The sequence below is a fragment of the Nothoprocta perdicaria genome, unplaced genomic scaffold, assembly GCF_003342845.1.
Source record: "Nothoprocta perdicaria isolate Ctin4 unplaced genomic scaffold, notPer1 scaffold_400, whole genome shotgun sequence".
Classification (NCBI taxonomy): domain Eukaryota; kingdom Metazoa; phylum Chordata; class Aves; order Tinamiformes; family Tinamidae; genus Nothoprocta; species Nothoprocta perdicaria.
This window is the reverse complement of record NW_020455645.1, coordinates 371311-391503: the sequence shown is the minus strand read 5'-3', so window position 1 is coordinate 391503 and position 20193 is coordinate 371311. Positions and strand designations below refer to the sequence as shown.

At 54.6% G+C, this 20193-nt stretch overlaps 2 protein-coding genes across 3 annotated transcripts; both read left to right on the top strand.

Annotated features, from left to right (window-relative positions):
• The first annotated feature begins 1507 nt into the window (after window positions 1-1507).
• FZR1 (fizzy and cell division cycle 20 related 1) lies at window positions 1508-17118 on the top strand. Of its 2 annotated transcripts, none has more exons than XM_026045590.1 (14): window positions 1508-1540; window positions 8136-8286; window positions 9690-9815; window positions 10056-10119; window positions 10444-10571; window positions 11016-11098; window positions 11471-11654; window positions 11858-11923; window positions 12393-12495; window positions 13120-13304; window positions 14160-14393; window positions 14479-14583; window positions 15386-15478; window positions 16077-17118. In XM_026045590.1, the coding sequence occupies exons 2-14, from the start codon at window positions 8218-8220 to the stop codon at window positions 16116-16118; spliced, it is 1482 nt and encodes a 493-aa protein (XP_025901375.1). In that variant the 5' UTR covers window positions 1508-1540; window positions 8136-8217; the 3' UTR covers window positions 16119-17118. The 2 variants fall into 2 exon arrangements, with proteins under 2 accessions (XP_025901375.1, XP_025901376.1); XM_026045591.1 differs by having other exon boundaries at window positions 1517-1540; window positions 8139-8286.
• Window positions 17119-18686: 1568 nt separating this feature from the next.
• Window positions 18687-19476, top strand: CUNH19orf71 (chromosome unknown C19orf71 homolog). The gene is made up of 4 exons (XM_026045580.1): window positions 18687-18760; window positions 18843-18967; window positions 19147-19272; window positions 19346-19476. The coding sequence occupies exons 1-4, from the start codon at window positions 18687-18689 to the stop codon at window positions 19474-19476; spliced, it is 456 nt and encodes a 151-aa protein (XP_025901365.1).
• Window positions 19477-20193: the final 717 nt, after the last annotated feature.

Sequence of the window (20193 nt, the reverse complement as noted above, 5' to 3'; positions counted from 1 at the left end):
CCGCCGCCGCCATCTTGGAATCGGGAGCTGCCCGGGAGGGGGAGGTGCCGCCTCGCGCCCCGCCCACCCGGCCCGCGGCGGCCCGGACCGGATCACTGCGGATCRGATCGGCCCGGAGTGGATCGGATCGGATCGGCCCGGATCGGCGTGGTCTGGAGTGCAGCGCATCGGAGCAATCCACTTGGTTTGGCCCAGTTCACACTGGCCCGGTTCGGCTCAGCCGGATCGGACTGGCCCKGCCCACATTGACCCAAATCAGACCAGATCAGTTTGGCTCAGGCCAGACTGGATCGACCTGGATAGAACCAGTTTGGACTGGATTTAGACCGGATTGGATTGGACTGGCTCAGATTGGCCCAGATCAGACCTGATGGGCCCAGGCTGCATCAGATTGGTCCACTCTGGRTTGGGCCGGATTGGCCGGTACCGAACTAGATTGGACTGATTCGGCTCAGCCTGGCTCAGACTAAACTGGATTGGCCCGAGCCAGATTAGCCTGGATCAACCTGGGTCAGCCTGGCTTGGAGCAGACCAGTTCACTCCAAGTAGATCCAGTTTGCACCAGGTTAGGCTAGACTGGATTGGATTGGCTTAGACCAGTCCGGACTGGCTTGGACTGGACCAGAATGGCTCAGCCTGGCCTGGTTTGGCCCAGGTCAGCCCCGTTTGGACCAGCTCGCATCGATCCAGCTCTAATCGGATCAGCCCGGTTCGGTTCGGCGTGGCCGCGGGGCCTTCACCCTGGCTCCCCCTGCGCGGACGCTGCCCCGGCCTGATGCGTGACCCATTGTAATTAATAAACAGGCAATTAATTGACTGCATGTGCAGAAGTCAGAAAAACGGAATAGTAAGGGAAAAAAAGGGGGGAAAAGGGGCATTTGCTTGATTGCACCTCAACCACCCCCAAAAGCGGTGTCGGGCTCTGCCTGCCCAGGGGATGTTCCCTATCCCTGAGTTCCTGCGGGATGCCTGGGAATCAAGGCCAAACCCCAGCAAAAAAACCCAAACCGGGGTGGGGAGGCTTAGGATGCTCGATTGCTTGAAAAATCTTGACTAAAATAAAATTATTATTATTATTATTATTATTATTATTATTATTATTATTATTATTATTATTATTATTATTATTATTATTATTATTATTATTATTATCACTCAGGCCCGCAGGCTCGTTCTGCCCGACGACCCCCCATCCTCTCGGTGCTGCCCCCCGCTCCGCGGGCTCCCACGAAGCCCGTGGCGGGTCCCGGACCCCGCATCCCGTTCGGAATCCGGGATCCGGGATCCCGCTCCCGCTCCGCSAGCCCGCCCGGCCCGGCCGCCACTTCCTGTATTGATTCGAACGTGCCGGGGCGGGGCGCTCCCGTGGTGCCCCGCGCGGGGGCGGGGCCCGCCCGCTCGCCGGCGGCCGCCATATTGGGCAGCGCCGCGGCCGGCCCGCAGTGACAGGAGGCGGAGCGGGGCCCGCCGGTCCGACCCGACCCGACCCGRYCCGRYCCGAMCCGACCCGACCCGACCCGACCCGGTCCGCGCCGCGCAGGTGAGCGGGGCGCCGGGCTCACGGCCACGGTGCCGCCCGGGGCCGGCTCCCATCCCTGCGCGGCCGCCGGCTCCATCCCCGCCGCGTCGGGCCCGTCCCCGCCGGTGTGTCCCGCAGCGCTGCCCCCCTCTCCCCGCCTCCTCGTAGCCCGTTACCGGAGCCGCCTCGGGCCGGTAACGGGGCCCCCCGGGCAGCCCGGCTCCCGCTGCCCCTATGGGGGGTGTTTTGCGGCGTGTGGTCCCCCTGCCCGTTACCGCCGAGTTTCGCCCGGTTAACGTGTCCAGCGATGCCGGCGTGGAGTTCGCGACTCGAGCTCCTCGCTGCGAGCGTCTCGTGTAAAAAGCTGGGTTTATTTTCAGTTCGCAAGCAGAGCTTTCGTGGGCTGCTCTGGGAGGTCGCTGCAGGTTCAAGATTCCCTGATTTAGGCTTTTTTTTTCCTATGGATTGACCGTGGGTACCATTGCATCCTCAGTAGCTTAAACCTGATAAAGCACGGGCCTTTTGCAAGGCCTGGCTTTGCCAGTAAAGCTCCATGGGCAAAGATACCGGTGGATTTTTAATCTTGACTTGTGGCGCGATGCCTTCCGATAAGCGTGGTTGTAAAGCAGACCTTTTATCTCAAGCTGATGCTCTTAACAGCTGYTTTGAGCCATCAGGGAGTCTGTTCCGTGGGGCCTCGTGCCTCTGTGGAAGGAAACCCGGCTGGGAGAATTGGGTGCTGGAGCCGCGTGGAAAACGGCCTTTGCGCTGGCTCGGAGCAGCCTGGGCACTCGGCATCGGGAACATCCCGTTCGGGAGATGCCTTGGAGGAGAGCAGGGAGGGCCCTGCACTTAAGAGATGCTCYTGGTTTTCCTCTGCTTCTCAAAGCCTGATGCTCAGTAGAGTGCACAAACTACCGAAAAAGACATAAACAAACAAAAAACTCCCTAAAGATTCCGTAAAATGCTGCGAATCRCACACAAGAGACTTTCTTTGCTGCTTTTCTTTGCTCTCAAGCAAGTTGTTTTCTGGATTTAACGATTCTGCCCTGCTCCTGGGATGAGTTGCCCCTGGAGCTCCAGTGCTGCCCTCCTCGCACCCCCGTCTCCTTGCGTGGCTTGTGGTACCTGCAGGAAACACGGAAGATACTAAATGTCTTCTAGGGAGCCACCAAAGTGAACGCGACCAGGTGGTTGTGGCCGCTTCCAGCCCAAGTAAATCCTCTTATTTCTCCAGTCTGTCGAGCGACTTTCCCAAAACCTGTGTTTCTGTGGCAAAACTGCCGTTGGTGACAAGCTAAAGAGAGGTGCTCTTGGCTGTGGGGCCCTCTGCTCTGTCAGAGGCTGGCTGTGCAGAGGCTTCCGTGTCTCCGTGAAGATGCGGCGCTGGGGGAACGTGTGGGAACCGGGAGGGTTTTGCTTGTGGGGCAGCCCGGGAAGCAGCACCCAGCCGTGCCCGTCTGGCACCTCTTTYCACGGGGACTGAGGTGAGATCCCAAAATGTTGCGAGATGAACTTGTATCCTCTGCCTGTCATCTGAGGGAATCATGCTCACTTCCGTGCCTGCCCTTGGGAATATCCTTTGGGAATATCCTTTGCCGCCCTTGTTTCATTCCTGTCTTGCCCTAGCGCAGAAGCCCCGGCAGCCACAACTTGCCCCCTTGCAACCGCAACGGAGCAGATGGAGGGGACAACCTGTTCAGGCCTCGGTATCTCCAGAGCATCAGCTGCCCACGTTAAACCAGATTTTTAATTCAGCCTTCAGAACTTTAATTAAACCTGTGCAACAGCCAGAAAAGGAAGAGGTGCTCGTTTAGCAAGGCACACTTGCTAAATAATGTGTCTCTAAAACTGGGGAGTGTTTTTTTTCTAGGCTGCCTGTTATTTGTTTTGTCCTCATAATATAGGAGCCTATCACGAAGCTGCTGTTAATTAGGTTCAGAAATTGCCTTTTGACCCATGGGCAGGAGCCAGCACAGAAGTGCCCCAGCCRCGAGCGTCTTTTCGTTGTGTGTGTTTCCCAGCATGGGGTTCCTGCCCTGCTGCAGACTTTGTTCCCCGTTGCAGCTCCCTTGGGAACAGGTATCCCTCTGATTTATGGAGGGAGACACAGAAAAGGGAGAAAAGCAGAAATAATCATGATATGTAGGCAATAAAAAGAGTTTAATGGTGATGCTCTTGAGAAATCACCTGCTGATTACCTGATGGTCGTGACCTGTTTGCTTAGATAAAGGCYGTGCTCCTCATAGACTGTTGCCAACTGCATTGAGCTGTGTGTTGAATGCGAAGGTGATCCCTGAAGGTAGAGTAATAATSATATGATTTTCTTAATTTATTACCAGCTGCTCGAAGCCAGCTTGGAAACCCCGCAGCTGGGAGCCRGGCTGCTGCGTGTGCCACGGAGGTGCGTGTGCGCTGTGGGCTCTGCGCGGCCCCGGCCGCGCCGCTGGCGTTCTCCTGGCATCTGTGTCACGCAGAAGAGCTGAAAACAGGCTCGTGTTTTGAGGACCCTGCTGTCCTGAGCCAGCAAAGCCACCTCGCTGTTTGTTGCTCAGGGTCCCCCATCATCTAGGTAGCACTCTTGCTGTTTGCTGCTGCTGCAAAGCCCTTTTCAAGCCTTAAGCTGGATTCAGGAGCTGCCTTGAAGGCAGTGGAAAATATTATAGCTTGTCCACAAGTGTRAGCACAGACATTTAATGAATTAAAGTCACAGATTTGTCTCCTGCAGTCGGAATTACAGCTCAGGCTCTTGCTCGTGCAAAGGGGCAATGTTAAATGATGCTGGAGGCCAAAGAAAGCGCAAGGAGCTGCAGGTATCACTGAGCTTAGTAGTGAGGCGCAGCGTCTCGAGCTTCAGCACTACCCGAAGGCATCAGGAGGCAGGAGATGAAAAAGCCCTTTGAGTCTCTTTGCCTTTCAGCCGGAGCTCGCATTTCGCCTGAGCCCGTTGTCCGTCTAACGTTGCCTTTTTGGGAGGATTTRCACCTTGTGGGGTTGGTGCTGGTGAGGAAGCTCTTCCCAGAGCACTTGGACTTGTACAGCCATTGGAAAGGCAGAAATACTGTGGATCCTCACAGCACCCTTGAGGAAGGAGGACGTGTCACCTGCATGTTACGCTCTAAAACACTGATGCGATGGGATGGGGTCTGCAGTAATGTCAGGCCCTGCTTTATCTGTGGAACATTGAATTTCTGCAGCCTCCAAGAGGGCGGTGTAACAAAATAAGGGGGAGATCTTGACTGTCACCATGGTACAATAGCAATATTTCCAATATTACAGTCTTTTCGTAGTACCTAGTTGTGAAGAACCATCTTGTGTGAGACAGTGAAGCTTATATTTTATTTTGAAATTAAAAAAAAAGCTTAATCTGCTTCTTTCGTTTATAAATTTATTTTTTATTTTGTAAATTATTTTTTACTCCATACCTTTGTAAATCATTGGGCAAGAGACTGCATAATGATTTTGAAAAGGTAAACACTAGTAAAATTTACACAGGGCTCTAGCTTTTTGTGCTACTTCTGCTTCTGAAAGAAGGTTGGTTGCCTAGAAATGGTTCTTTGGTGTAATAGGTGAATGCAGGGGCTGTTCCCTCCCTTTGGAGCCGCTCTCCTCCACGCTGGCCGCGAGCAGGGTGTTTTGCACCTTCCAGAAGTTGGTGTCAGCAAAATGTTTTTAATATTCAGCATGCATTTGTAGCAGGCTTGAGCCGGACTGTATTTTAGCTGCAAGAAAACCCCAAATATCTATTCAGGAGTGTAGAAAATGAGCGATTCCGTAATACCTGGCAGTACTGTTTGATGCTGCAGGTGAGGCAGCAGGAGCTCCCCGATCCAGCCGTTTTCTGCCGGGAAGAGCCGTTCCTGGCTACAGTCCTCGTGGCTCTCCCAGTGCCAGCTTTGGCTCTCACGTAGCCCTCAGAGAGTGGATGCAGCCGACTGACTCAGCAAAAACTTCTGCTCTTTTGGGCTGCGTTCATTTTCTGCCATCCCAGGGAGCCCGGTGGCCTCGGAGCGGGTCAGGCCAGAGCCGGTGCAGAGGAAGAGCAGGACGGTTTAGCTGGYGGTGGAGGTCACTAGTTGGCCAGGATGCCGGCTTTTGGGAAGCAGGATGTGTGGGGAGGATGTCAAACACGGTGTGATTTACTCTTCCTCTTGGTAAATTATGGGGTCCTTCCTGAGGTGTTTCACATGAGTAATAAAGTGTTTTCTCTCCACGTTAGCACGGGGATGCTGTTAGGTGTCGATCCGAAGAGGTAGCCTCTCTGGTTTGGGATAGGCCCTTGCCATCTTTACATTCAGCTATGGAAGTGGGGGGCTTTAATTTCCCTGGAAGTCAAGAGAGAGGAAGAAAAAAGAAACCCCCCTTCTCTTAAGAGCAGAAGAGCAGAGCGGTACTGAGGAACAGTGAAGTTATCCTGAAGAAACAAAAGATCTTAGGGAGCTGAGGCTGTGGTGAATTCCTCTGGAGCACATATTTTGTTACTGATTAACCCGCTAACTTATGCCTGGAGGGGAGAGAGTTTTTTACTCCCGAGGAACAACTTGAGTATTGTTGCTCTTTTACCGTTTTCTTAAGGTAGGTTAAGGCTTCTCTTTGAGTTGGCTGGATTTTATCGTAGGTAGCGTTTCTTGCAGGACCATGGTTCTGTGAGGTGCTCAACAAAAGTGTTTTGTGCCGTTTATTGCACTAACTTTAACATATTCAAATACATAAATGTGTTTTTCACAGGATGGAGCTGCTTTTAATAAACCTCCTGCAGAATGACAGGTGGTTGGCAGGGAAATGGATGCAATTATCCCACAAAATTGTTTGTTTGCWGTTGGAGAGACGGCCTGTACCTGTTTAGATGTATTAGCTTTATTAGGGTTGAAGTTGTGGTCTCAAGCGTGCATTTTCCATCATAACTGAGCCCTTTTGTTTAGATTCTGATGTGATCTACCYGAGCAAGGCAGGAGTCAGACAGGTCTTAGGGGAAGATGTTGAGCACAGAAGATGCTGCTTGGAGACCACGGGATCCGGAGGAAAGCCAAAGGCAGCTGAACGAGGGGTGCAGTATATTCCTAAATCAAGAGGTCTGAAGAGAGTGGAGGAAATTCTGGTATAATTCAAATACAATTGACGCTATATTGATGCTGAATTTGGAAGCACTTAAAGCCTGCAAAAGGTTGTTTGGGGCTTATTAGGATTATTTTTGCGTTCTGCTTTTGCAGTCTGTTCTCCTACTCTCCGCTCTCCATATGCCCCATCTCCAACATCTCATTTTATTCAGTAGAAACTGATTACTGTCAAATTTAGTAGCTCTCCGGTTTTGCCTCTGAAAGAGCATACGGGAGACATCACTTAAATTAAAAATAATAAGTTGGGGAGGAGGGTGTGAGAGGTAAGCAGGTGTGCTCAGAAGCAGCTTGGCATTAGTTATATAAGGAACGCTCCTATGGAAGTGTTAGCACCTTTTATGGCAAGAAAACCAAAGGCCCCTACGTTTCAGCAACTCTTAAAAGTTCAAGTTCCAGCTCTAACAAATGGCTTGATAAAAATAAAGCCGCTTTGTTAGCTCATAGCTGCCCGTGGTCCAGAGTTCGTGTCTCATTCCAATCCAGTCAAACGCAGCCGTGCTAACTGCCTTGCAGCACGTGCTGGTGTAACCTCGCCACCCTGGCAGTAGGTGCCCAATTTGGGGGAACCTCGGGCAGGTTTTGTGTTGTGGGAGACGACCCCTTTCCCAGCAAATCCCGCTCGGGGCTGCAGGCAGTTCCAGCTGCTCCTGCGTGGGTTTCTCCTGGGACAGCTCTTGGAGTGCAGTTGCCTCCCTGGTTTTGCCACAAGTTTGTGTCTCGAGGCAACTCCATTTGGGACTGCAGCCAAATGCACTAAACGTTTATAGAGCAGCAGCAAGCGAGGATCGCTCTCCGCTCCTCCACTGCCTCCCTGTTGTGGTTTTCTCTCCGGAATGCTTGCTAGATTCCACCTTGCCCTTCGAAGATGCCTATCTGATCGAGAGGCAAACCTAGCATGCCCGTGCCGGTGGTGGCATTTTTGCATCAAGGGAGCTGGCACCATGGGCCATGTCCCCTCTGTTCTCTCCAGTTTTGGGGYTGGATGCAGCAAAGGTGCTTACATGGATAAAGTTTCTCTCTTGTTTGCTCTATCTGTCAGGTCTCCCCACTTCTAGGTGAAGGATAAGATGTGTGCRTATATATAGATGTATATAAATATGTATGCATGTGCTCCTGCTGTGGGTCTCGTAAGCTTGGGTCCTGTCGGACACAAAATGCTCATTGCCTGTGCGTGTGAATCAGCGGCCGGGGCAATAACGCAGAGAAACACCCTCAGCAGCAGCCTCGTGCTGGGTTTTGTCACGTAACTTTGATAACGGTGCTCTTGAAGGTGATCTCAGGTTTAAAGAATGGGTTTAAAGTGTGGGCAGCTTGCAAGGTGGGCAGAGAGGGGGAACCTGTTGCGCTGCAGTCCTGCTCTTCTGCTCTGGCTTCGTTCCTTAATCACCTGAAAAGCGCCGTGAACCTCTCTGGTCAGTGATAGAAAAAGAGATGCTGAAGAGAGTGGCTTCTCCGTGCAAACGTGTGATGTTTTGGTAACTTTSTCCTGTCTCTCACAGCAGATTTGCAGTTACTGTTCGGGCTTCATGAAGATAAATTCCTGGGACTGCTGACCTCCCCACCTCCCCTGTCCTTTCCACCATGGACCAGGATTACGAGAGACGTCTCCTGCGTCAAATCAATATACAGAATGAAAACACGATGCCTTGCGTGAGTACAAACATGTCATACATCTTGGTGTGACTGTTMACTTGTTTGCAGGGTGTGGAGCCTCATCTGTGCAAACCTTTGGGGCTGTGACTGGGTCCCTCACAATAACTTAATGCAGTTTCTGCAGCCTAAGCTGAGTTTGTGCTTAGAAGCTTTGTTGGACTTAAAATAACTTCATGTTCATATATAGTGATGTCTCAGTAAGTACACGTGGCACACAAACCTGGAGGCTAACAAACCAGCCTCAAAACTGGAGAGTAAAGAAGCCAGAGAGGAAGCTTTAAAGAGAAGGGAAGATAATGTTAATGTATCTTGCTTCCTATGAAGGTTACGGAGCAAAACCTTCTGGAAGCCACTTTGGGACATGTGAAGGATATGAAGGGGTTTGGGAGCAGTCGGCACAGACTCAGCGGGGGCAAATCACACCTGACAGCCTTCTGCGAAGGCTGATTAGCTAAAGGGATGAAGAGAGATGTTGTTTACACTGATTTTTAGCCAGGCTTTTGACAGCCTTATCCAATATCCTTGCAGCCAAATGAAAGGTGGGTGAAAATCTAGTGGGACTGTGGGCTCGTAGTAACAGGCAGCAGTTGTGAAAGCTCCCTGTTGTGCTCAGCCAAGATAAGCGTGAGGTCCCACACCTTGGCCAGAACAATCCTGTGCAGCAAATCAGGACCAGTGCTTCATAAGGCAACTTTGCAGAAGAGGAGGGGTGGCACCGTGGCCGTGAGTCAGCAGGGTGTCCCTGTGGCCAGGAGGGTTGTCTGTGTCACGCCGCTTTTGTGACAATTAGCCAGCAATATGACACAATTATTCCTGTTGTCCCCATGAGGTGACTTCTGGAGTATTCTAGAATAGTTTCTAGAGTATTTTGGAGTCCTGTGTGTTGTTTGGGTTCCACAGTATGAGAGCGAAAAGGCAGAGCAAGTCCAACATGGCACAACATGGAACAACGGGTGCAGGGAGCTTGAGGAGTCTCTGTCCTTGGCAGGACTGAAAACTCGGCTGGGTGAGGCTGCCACCCTCAGTCCACCTTTGAAACCAGCCCTGTTCTGAGAAAAGGTCCTTTCCCACATAAATTATTCTGTTAAAGAAAAATAAATAGACTACAGTCAGGGAACATGCAGCTTACCTTGAAGGAGCCTGCCCGAGTCGAGGCTTCCAGGTATTGACAGTCCTTCCTTGGGAAGGGTTAATGAGAAGGAGGTTGCTTAATTTGCTCTTTAATTCGCCAGAAGATCTGGCGACTGTTGAAATATGGTGTGCTCATTAGCTCTGTTAAGAGAATAAACCAATATTAGCTCTTCTAGCCTTATTTAGCTTTGACACAGCCAGTTTGATGTTTTTCAGACCCCTACTGTGATCACCATTTGTTCTTGCATGTCTTTTATTCTTCAATTTAGGTAGCCGAGATGAGAAGAACACTGACACCTTCCAACTCTCCAATGTCTTCTCCTAGTAAGCATGGAGACAGATTTATTCCCTCAAGAGCTGGGGCCAACTGGAGCATTAACTTCCACAGAATAAATGTAAGTTTTTTCCTCCTGTCTCCTAAAGCTCAAAGGTTTGGAATTGAGGCAATGGTGCATCTCAGTGTGCCTGGCAGAATTGTTCTGCTTATCTTCTGTATCGGGGTCTTCTGCTGTCCCAGAAGAGTTATTCTGAATGTGCATGTCCTGGCCCACATGGACAGCCTGCAGGCAGGCCTCTCACTTTGGTATTTTATATGTATTTTGAGAGGTTTCTGTATGGTGATTTCTTCCTTTCAGGAAAATGAAAAATCACCAAGTCAAAACAGAAAAGCAAAGGATGCTACATCAGACAATGGCAAAGGTGAGACCCTCTTTCCACTGCGTATTTAGTGCATAGAGGTTTTTGTTTCAATCTGGTGCAATGTTGGCAATCAAAAGTGAGCCCTTACCCTTCTGTACTTGTGCCAGAAGGGTTTGTGGGGTGAATGCTCCCATCGCAAGGGTGCTCATCTCAGCAAGCTGCTGGCCAAGCAACTGGAAAGCAGGAAATTATTTCTACCCTAGACGTGTTGTATCATGGAAAGGCTTTTCCTGATGGAGTGGAAGAAGGGGAAACTTGTTTCCAATTCAAGGTAACAGTCTAATAATCGGAGTTCTCTGCCCAAACACTTGCTTGGCTTCACAGATGGCCTTGCTTACTCTGCCTTGCTGAAGAATGAACTCTTGGGAGCAGGGATTGAGAAAGTTCAGGACCCGCAGACGGAGGACAGGAGGCTGCAGCCGTCCACCCCGGAGAAGAAGTCCCTCTTCACCGTAAGCCAACTGCTTTGCGCTCAAATCAATGAGAGTGGTCGGGCCTTTTGTTAGAGCCATAAGAAAAAAGCCTGTAGCTCTGTCATGTTTCTAGTGCCGGAGAGTTTTTGAAGTTATTGGTGTCGCTTTGTTACCATAAGCTGTGATAACAAAATCTGGTGGCCTCTAAAATGATGGTGAATGTCTGTAGAAAGCTGCACACTTCCTTTTTGTTGTGCTGGCAATGAAGCTGAGCTGGAACCAAGCTCTTTGAGCACCCTAAAAGTCTGCGTAAGTGATGACATTGAGGTTTTGAGGAGAATTTTGATATCGTTTTGAAGTGCCTGGAAAAAGAAAGAACTGAAAAGGTTGGGAATTCTGCCCCAGTGGGTGCTGGACTTAACTAGGCAGTGGCCAAGGCCCTGGACGTGCTCAGGTTCTTATCAGATGGGTTTTCTCCCCCAGTATTCTCTCAGCACGAAGCGCTCCAGTCCGGACGATGGCAACGAGGTGTCGCCGTATTCCTTATCTCCCGTCAGCAACAAAAGGTAATAAAGATTCCCAACAAGCTGTATGGAAAGAGGGTTGGGACAGAGYGTTGAGGTTCTCCAGGGGTTCTAAGGCAACCAAATAGCAATTTGAATTAGTCTTGGAAGTCTGAGGGCTTAAGTAGGGACAAATAATCTCTTTGAGGATTTCTAGAGATAACCCAAACCATATAGATACCTAATACTTCTTGGACAACCTTCAACAAATCTAATTCCTTCCAGTCTTGTTTGTTGGAAGGCATTTTGCACGTTCTTTCTGTTTGTGTTAGTGCAGAAGTGCAGATATGCTTTGAAGAGTGGCGCAGCAGTGTGTACAGTTGTCTACAATATGTAAAATCATGTAGTTGTTTTTGCATTTGCTCTTGTAAACAGTCAGAAGCTGCTCAGATCWCCTCGAAAACCAACGCGGAAAATCTCCAAGATTCCTTTCAAAGTGCTGGATGCCCCGGAGCTGCAGGATGACTTCTACCTGAACCTGGTCGACTGGTCCTCTCTTAACGTCCTCAGCGTTGGCCTTGGGACTTGTGTTTACCTATGGAGCGCCTGTACCAGCCAGGTAAACCATGACCCTCTCCAGGGAGGGAAGTCRCAGTTGTAGGTGTTTTCCCAGCCCAAACATCCTTCCAAACGGGGGAATTTCCAGTGTAAGGGAATTCAGCACTTGCAATGCTCCATCCCAAGTATTCAGTTTGTCAGGCAGCTAATAGGGTGCTGTGGTGGTCGCAGATGTTTCTTACTTTGTCCTGTCTTTTTTCCAAGGTAACCCGGCTGTGCGACCTGTCCGTGGAAGGAGATTCAGTAACGTCTGTGGGCTGGTCAGAACGGGTCAGTATAAGATGGTCAACCATATGAACTGAAGCTATATAACCTATAAGTTAAGCTGGAGCTATATAACYCTTTCTAAGGAATTGTAACTTCTTGGGTCCCTTTTCTGTCTTCCTCCAGACTCCCTGCGTGGTTTTGAGCARCTGTATTTGCTTGTCTGCACTCATTTCTCTGCTGATTGGGAGGGGACGGAGGGTGACGTGTTCTAGCTTGAGGTTCTCTAGGTGGTTGGTAAGATGTATAGGAATGGGGAAGAAACAGTTCAATTGTCCAGCTTTGGACAAGAAAATATCATGAAAAACGTGTCCCAGCTAGACTAGTAGGCTCTCTTCAGTGAGCAAAAAAATGTGAGGTAGAAAAATATTGTATATATTTTGATCTTGTGGGTTTTATCCTCCACATCTGGCTTTTGTTCTATGTCCACCTTCACTTAATGTCTTCACTGACCCTGAGTTTTGTGTTTGTCCAGGGGAACTTGGTGGCAGTTGGCACTCACAAGGGCTTTGTACAGATCTGGGATGCAGCTGCAGGAAAAAAGCTTTCCATGCTGGAGGGGCACACGGCTAGAGTTGGTAAGGAGATGAGGCAGGAGGCCTCGCAGCGCTGTGTCTTCAAACGGACATTTTTTTCCTCCTATAAAGAAGAGTCTGCTGGAAATAGCAGGATTCCAAAATTACAGTAATTGATATTTATCCCCTGCTGCATTTTGGGCAGTCTTTAGAAACGTTATCACTTGGTAACCACTGTGTTTTGTTCTTGGGCGCGGTGGTGCCCGGGTGGTTAYGGCAGCGCCGCTGCAGGTGTTTCCTCCACGTCTGGGGCGTTTGGGGTTTGGTTACAACATCTTTTTTCACTGCTGCTGGCTTCTGCTTTCGGGCTTTGAACGGGCTGCTTTACACGGAGGTTTTCACTTGCCTCGTTTCTCAGGAACTGTTTGTTTTGCTCGGCGGTGGTGTTGATCTGATCCCGGGGCTAAGGTTGGGGAAGCGGAGACACCTTCCCGGTTCTATTTCTGTGAAGTGGGGTTAGAGAGGCCTTGCAGYGCGCAGCTCCATCCTTCTCTGCGGGCTCTTCAGGACCGCACACAGTGGATAGAAAGGAGTTCCCAGAGCGCTCGGGTTTGTCGTCCCCACCAAGCGTGGTGGCCGTCCTGCCTGCCCCGTCCTCCCTTAACCTTGTGGCTGTGCCCGCCGCAGGTGCCCTGGCCTGGAACGCGGACCAGCTCTCCTCCGGCAGCCGGGACAGGATGATCCTGCAGAGGGACATCCGGACCCCGCCTCTGCAGTCCGAGCGGCGGCTCCAGGGCCACCGGCAGGAGGTCTGTGGGCTCAAGTGGTCCACAGACCACCAGCTCCTGGCGTCTGGAGGAAACGATAACAAGGTACCGTGCGTCTTGCCCATCAGCATCCCCAGATCGTCTCCGAGACGTGCCGGGTGCTCTCCTYGAAGATAGTCAGTCTCCCTGAAAGCACTTTTCTTCCAATCCTTAAACTGTTCCCTACCAGAAGTACTGCTGAGCTTCTACTCCCTCTCTTACCTTCCTAATAAGGCAAAAARGCCAAATTTTAAATCATGCTTCCACATTTGGCTAATTAAAACTCTAAGGTTTTGAGCCCAACTAACCTGTACTTCCCGACTTTGTTTAGGTAATGTATAACCAGGCCYGTTGTAATAGTGCTCATGTGAGTGGAAGCAAACTGTATTTAAAAGCTTGTATAAGTTTTAATACCTCTAACTCCGGCTTATAACTCCCTGAATACCATATGGAGGAAGCATCTGCTGGGAAGTGCAGCACCCAGGGCCCGTTGGAGAGGGTTGCTAGGTGGTGARTTTGCCTGAGGTTTCAGCGAGAGCTGTAGCACGTTCTTCCTGCTCGGAATATCTTCTAATAAACTCGAGCGTATTTCCAAATGTGTGCTGGAATAWTCCAGTCTCCCAGACAAAAGAAAGTCTTGGCTACGCGTTCAGTGGGTCTTTGGCTTTGTGAGCTTAGCTTAAGAGCTGTTTTGTTTCCTTATTACCCAGCGATGAAGCGGCCCCTCGGTTGTGTGGTGACGGGGAGGGCCTGGCTCCAGGGCTCCAGCAGCTCCCGGAGCTGCCCGTGCTTGGGCAGGGCTGTGGGAACCCGTCGTGTTGCACAAGCGCCCTGCTCAATCCCACGGTGCCCTCGTGGCTTGTGGGCGCTGGAGACACGGGACCGCAGCGCGCCTCCAATCCCGTCTCCTCCCTCTGCCAGCTTCTTGTCTGGAATCACTCCAGCCTGAGCCCCGTGCAGCAGTACACGGAGCACCTCGCCGCGGTGAAGGCCATCGCCTGGTCCCCGCACCAGCACGGCCTCCTGGCCTCCGGCGGCGGGACCGCCGACCGCTGCATCCGCTTCTGGAACACGCTCACGGGGCAGCCGCTGCAGTGCATCGACACCGGCTCCCAGGTGTGCAACCTGGCCTGGTCCAAGCACGCCAACGAGCTGGTGAGTTCCTGCTCCCCCCGTCCTGCCCCGGCGCCCCGTTTCCTRCGGGAAGGAGCGCCATTCCCACTCCCTTCTCTCCTTCCAGGTGAGTACGCACGGATACTCGCAGAACCAGATCCTYGTGTGGAAGTACCCCTCGCTAACGCAAGTGGCAAAGCTAACGGGACACTCGTACCGAGTCTTATACCTGGTAAGCCCCACGTGTCCCCAGTGGGGACTCGCCAGCCGTGCATTTGTGCTGTGCCCGCGTGCCGGGAAGAGGCTCGGCGTGCAGCCGGTGGCACCGAAGGCTGCCTCTTGTCTAGGCAGAGCTGAGAATGCTGCCCTGCAAGCAGCGAAAAAGCCCCGTGTCTGGTTTTCCTGCCTGCGAGGGATGCTTTGATTCGCTCCTGTGCAAATGTGAGGTTTTAGTAATGAATAGCGAAGCCTGCCAAAACTCCTCTGAGGAAGCACCAGCATCTCCTAATTCTCTTTAAGACTTTTGCACTGTATTTTTTTTCATTGGAGATTGCAGCAGGGGAAGAATCTGACACTTTCAGCCTTCCCAATGTGGCTCTATTCCCGTTACACGGGGCTGGGAAGGGTGCTGTTACAAAACAGTACCGGCGTATTTATCATCCCTGAGCGGCTTCCAGTGCAAGTGACTAATGGTGCTGGCATTTGCCAGCTCCCTCACACTTCCTGTCTTAGCACATATTTCTAATCCAGGGAGGAACGGCCTCGGTTGCAACTGGCTTGGATTTCCCAACGCAGGAATCCTTTTCATGTTAATTCCACCCATGTGTCCCATAACTGCGTAAATAAGAAGCAAGTGCTCAGATTGGCACCTCCTGAGACTGCGAATAAGGCCCAGGAAAGCAGCGGGGGCTGTTTGGTTTCTCACCGTCAGCCAAATAGCAAGGAGAGTTATAAATCCTCACCGGAACGCCTCGGAGAGAAGCTCTCACCCTCAAAAATGCAGTAGTTGTTAAAGGTTGTTCTCTCTCGCTTAGGCGATGTCTCCTGATGGGGAGGCCATAGTTACGGGAGCCGGAGACGAAACCTTGCGGTTCTGGAACGTCTTCAGTAAAACCCGCTCGACGAAGGTGAGGAGGCGCCGCGGGGCCGCGCTGCCTTCGAGCAGCCCTCCCTTGGGAGCTCGCTCTGTTCCGCTGCCTCGGCTCCGCGGGGCCCTCCTGCAAGGGCCGGAGGGGTGTCACAGGGAAGGGTCAAACCTTACTGAGCTGGAAAGGGAATCAAACGGAACGGATTCCCTCTGGAATGGATGATGGATTTCAGCCATCAAACGGAGTAAGAGGTTGCACCGCGGCGTGGCGGAGCGTCGCTCTGCTGCCCGTTACGGGCTGCTCAACGCAGTGCAAGAAGTGCCTGGCTCTCCACGGGGAGCGTTGCAGGGCCCCCCACCCCGGCCTCCSGTCTTCCCCGCCGCATCCTGCTCCCAACCGCCGCTCTCCTTGACCATAGTTATCCCCTGGCTCCAARCGAATCGCTCACCGTGATGGTGGTGGCTCGGGTGAGATGTCCTGAGAAGGGCCGTTAAAACSTGCCCTCAGGGAAAGCAGGTCGTGCCAGAAGCTCTGCGAGACGGAGCGTCTCGGGCCTCTCAGAGGAAGGGACGAATGGGATTCTCCTGGGATTCACTCTGAGGGAGCGCTGGGCTTAATATTTGCTTTGTCTTTTCAGGAGTCCGTGTCCGTTTTAAACCTCTTCACCAGGATACGATAAACCCTCTGCGTTACAACCCAGGAGGGTCCAGCCTGACGTGCCAGGATAAAACCACTAACTTGGTGTGCATGGAACCCCCAAACGATCAGCCAGGAGGGGAGTGAGTGTCAGTGGAGCGGAGGATGGATCTGACAGATGCTAATTAAATATGTGCTTGTGAACCACACTGGACAGTATTTGGGATGGGGCTGGGGAGGGCCAGGACTTGCCAAAGGTTTACGGACTTTTCCTTTGCAAGGGGGAAACGGGTACAAGAGATGTCAAAACAGCGCCCTGCGACCCTTGTTCTGTGCGTGGAGAAAACACGTGGGCTACGGACCGCAAAGACCGGAGCGAGGCCGCCCCAGCCGCTGCGCTGCCTCCCCTCGGCAGGGACGAGCGCCCTTGCCCTTGGGCGCAGAGACCTCACGTGCTGCCTTGGCTCCCCGGGCACCTTTGGAGGTAGGAGCCAGCCAGGCTTTGTTGAGTGCAGCTGGGGCGAGGACTAGACTCCAGCCTGGCCCTTGGCCTGGCGCCCGCTGTCCAAGGGCATTGGCGGCAGCCTGGGACGTCCGTTGCGTGAAGAAACTGGAGAACTGCGTGTTTTTCTTGCGTTTTTCCCAAATAAAGCAGGTTCTGCAGTGCTCGGTACAGTCCTTCCCGTAAGACAGTCTCACGTTGGCACGTGTAGCAGCTGTGGCCCAACCGAAACAGCTGGGGCCTCTGAACTTAAGAGGCTCCACCTTGGAGGGAGCCCGTTCAAAGCATTTCCAAATTGCCATTGCATGTTCCAGGCTGATCTCCAAGCTTTTAGTTAATGATGAGGAAAAACAATGTCTTGAGAGAGAGAGAGAGAAAAAAAAAAAAGTAGTATTTGGAGTTTCCCCGGTGCCGTTTGTTGCAAGCTGGAGCCTCGCTGAGGCCACAGCAGTTGAGATGTGGTGGGAGAGCCGCTGTCGGTCTGTAATTGCAAGGCAGGTGTTGGCTGCACCGGGAGCTCCGGCGCCGGGCGCGGGCTCCTTTCTGTGCAGGGACGACCTGGGGCTTTTCCCGTCTCCGAGTGCAAGCCGGGACCCGTCGAGCTGTTCCCTGCCCGTTCTCTTCTTTCCGAAGCCGCGGGCGAGGAGGGCGCGCGGTGCCTGGTGCCTGYGGAGGTTCTGCTTGAGCGTAAGAAGCTGCTCTGCCCGCAGCAGCCCCTGCTGCCCCGCTCTGTGCCCGTGCCAACGCCGCCCGCTCTGGCTCTCAGTGTTGCCCCTCTTCCCCTGGCTCTGTACATAGACCCCCTTCTCTGTAGAGTGAATAGTCAGGGCTGTTTTCCCCCTTCTTTATTTTATTTTTTGCCACGAGAGCGCAGGGAAGGGTGGAGGTGGGAATGTCCCCCGGGTCGTGCCGGCCCCGGGCGCAGCCTGTACCCGGCCGGCGGTGCCGCCGCCTGACGCTCCCCCCGCCGGTACCTGTGCTGTCCTCGCCTGCTCAAACCCCGTTTTCCGCACGAGTTTGAACCCCACCAGCACAAAGCCCCGAGCGCTCTGGGGAGCCCCGARCCGTTTGGGGAGCCCCGAGCGCGGCCACCCCGCCAGGGCGCGGGACGCGAGGCCTCCTTAGCACTCCTTCCACGGCCGCCTCTTGCCGCGGGCACTGGTGGTGGTCCCGAGCACGCCGGGACCCCTGGGAAGCACTGAGGGGCTGTTAATTAATGGGATCGTTAAGTTGGGAAGTGGTTTTGAACCACGAGGCTGGCGGCAGGGCCTGTCGCGGGCTCTGTCCTTGAAACCACCCCGTTTGGGGACGGGGGGCCTGGGCCGCGGGTGCTCCGACCCGGCGGGCAGTGGCTGCCCCCGGGGGTCTCCTTGTGTGTCCTGGGCTCCCCCCTCACTTGTCACAAGGGCCAGGAGGGGCCCGTGCTGCCCGGCGCCCCCCTCACTCGTCCCCTCACTCGTCCCCTCACTCGTCCCCTCACTCGTCCCCTCACTCGTCCCCTCACTCGTCCTCTGCTCGGGTGGCACCGGCTCCATCGCAGCCCACCCAGGGGAGCACAACTCTGGCAGCCTTGTCATTATTATTATTATTATTATTATTATTATTATTTTCCYTGTTCGTGTATGACCTGTAAGCGCTGAACTGTGCGGGCGGGTTGAGCGAAGGGGCCTCCCGGCCTCTCTGCGCCCAAGTCTGCGACCTTGTGGCATTTGTTATATATAAAAGGCATCGTATGTGGAAAATTATGGAGCGTTGTAACTTTTTTTTTTTTTTCCTCTGTAAAGCGATCTAACTGGCATTAAACAAGTTGTGAATTTAAGCCTGGTGCTGTCTGGAAATGGYGTCTGCGGAAGGGGAGGGGACGGCAGGTCCGGAGCCCCCCGGCAAAACTGCCCTGCTTGGGGTGCACGGAGCAGCTTTGCCCCCGCTTGGGCCCTTCGTGCCCCTTCCCGCTGCKGTCGCCTCCTCTTTGCCCTTCCTGTGGTGGGAAAAGCAGGAAGGGGGAGCCGGGAGGGAGCCAAGGYGCTGGAGCCCCTGCCCGTTGCCAGGGCCCTGCACCCGGTTCTGGTTCTGGTTCCGGCAGCGCAGGCTCCCGCRGAGCCGGCAGCCATGGAGCGGGGCTGGCACCGGCCCTACGTCCCGCAGAGCACCCTGGAGAGCCACTTCCCGCAGCCCCTGTGCAGGTGGGAGCCGCTGCCCGCCGGCGGGACGCGGGCGCTGCCGGCGCGGGCCCCAGCGCCGCACACGGGTGTCCCCCGCCCGCAGTGACCAGTACGTGACGCTGCGCGGCCCGCGCGCCCCGCCGGCGCCGCGGCAGGCCCTGCGCTGGGCGCTCGGGCCCATGGGCCGCGACGCCCGCGGCCGCCTCTGGCCCACGGCGCCGGCCCCCGGCGCGGCCGCCCCCGGCCGCCCCCTCCAGCGCTGGCAGCAGGGCCAGGCCGGGCGCCAGCGCCTGCCCCCAGGTAGGACGGGGGGGACGGGGGACATGGGGACGGGGTCCGCAGTGGCAGGAGGGGGCTGGGGGGCCCTGGCGCTGCCCCCATCCCACCGGCGCCGCTCGCTGCCCCAGCTCTCGCCCAGCGCCTGTGCGAGGGGGCCTGGTGGGACCCCACGCTCCCCGCTCGGCACCGGCCCCGCGGCGCCTGCTGGGGAGCCTTCCTGTGGCGGGAGAGGCCCGCGCGCGGCCACGAGTTCGGTAGGACCCAGGGGGGAGCCGGGGGGGCCGCGCGGGGCTCCGGCTCCAGCTGCTCTCCCACTCTGCTCCGCAGTCGCCACCCGCAGCCGCAGCCCCCGGGAGCCGGCGGGCAGCCCGGGCTACGTCCCCGGCCTCTCCTTCTGCCGCCCGCCCGYCACCGCCCGCGACGTCTGCGCCTGGAGCCGCCTGCGCCACCCGYAGTGAACGGCACCGAACCCCGGAGCACAGCAGGGTCCCCTCCTGGAGTCCCCAGGGGACAAGCTGGGGTGGCCACCACCACCCCGGGGAGCCCCAAGGCAGCAGCCAGAACCGGGTTCGGGTCTTTATTCATCAAAACAGTCTGGCCCCTGGGTCCCTTGCCACAGCACCCACAAGCACCTGGGCCCGCGTCCCCACAGGTGCCACCACGGCCTGACGGTGACACGGCCGCGAGCCGCCGTCCTCGTGCCAAGCGGCACCGGCTGCTCCTGCTGCCAACTGGGGAGCGCAGGGCAGGGAGCCCCTGGGCTCCATAGGGGCTGGAGCAGCAGGAGCAGCCGGGAGCCCCCCGGCTCCGCAGGGGCTGGAGCGCAGGGCAGGGAGCCCCTGGGCTCCGCCAGCTCTGGCTGCACCGTCCTGGGGCTGGAGGGCACTTGGGCGCTGAGCCCCTGTCACCCGTGTCCTGCTGTCCCCTCAGAGGGCTCCGTGTGGCCCCTGTCCCCTTGCCGATGTCCCTGCTGGCCTCACGTCTTCCTGTACCTCACGGGGCCGAGCGAGGGAGGCCAGGGTGAGGCCGCGGCAGGAGTGAGGGTGGCACCGCGGCGGTGCCATCACCCYGTCCCCGCCGTCCCCGTCCTCACTGGTGCTGCAGCCTGAAGTCCGGCCAAGCGCCCAGCGCCGTCAGCTGCTGCTCCAGCTCTGTGATGCGCAGGCCGATGTAGC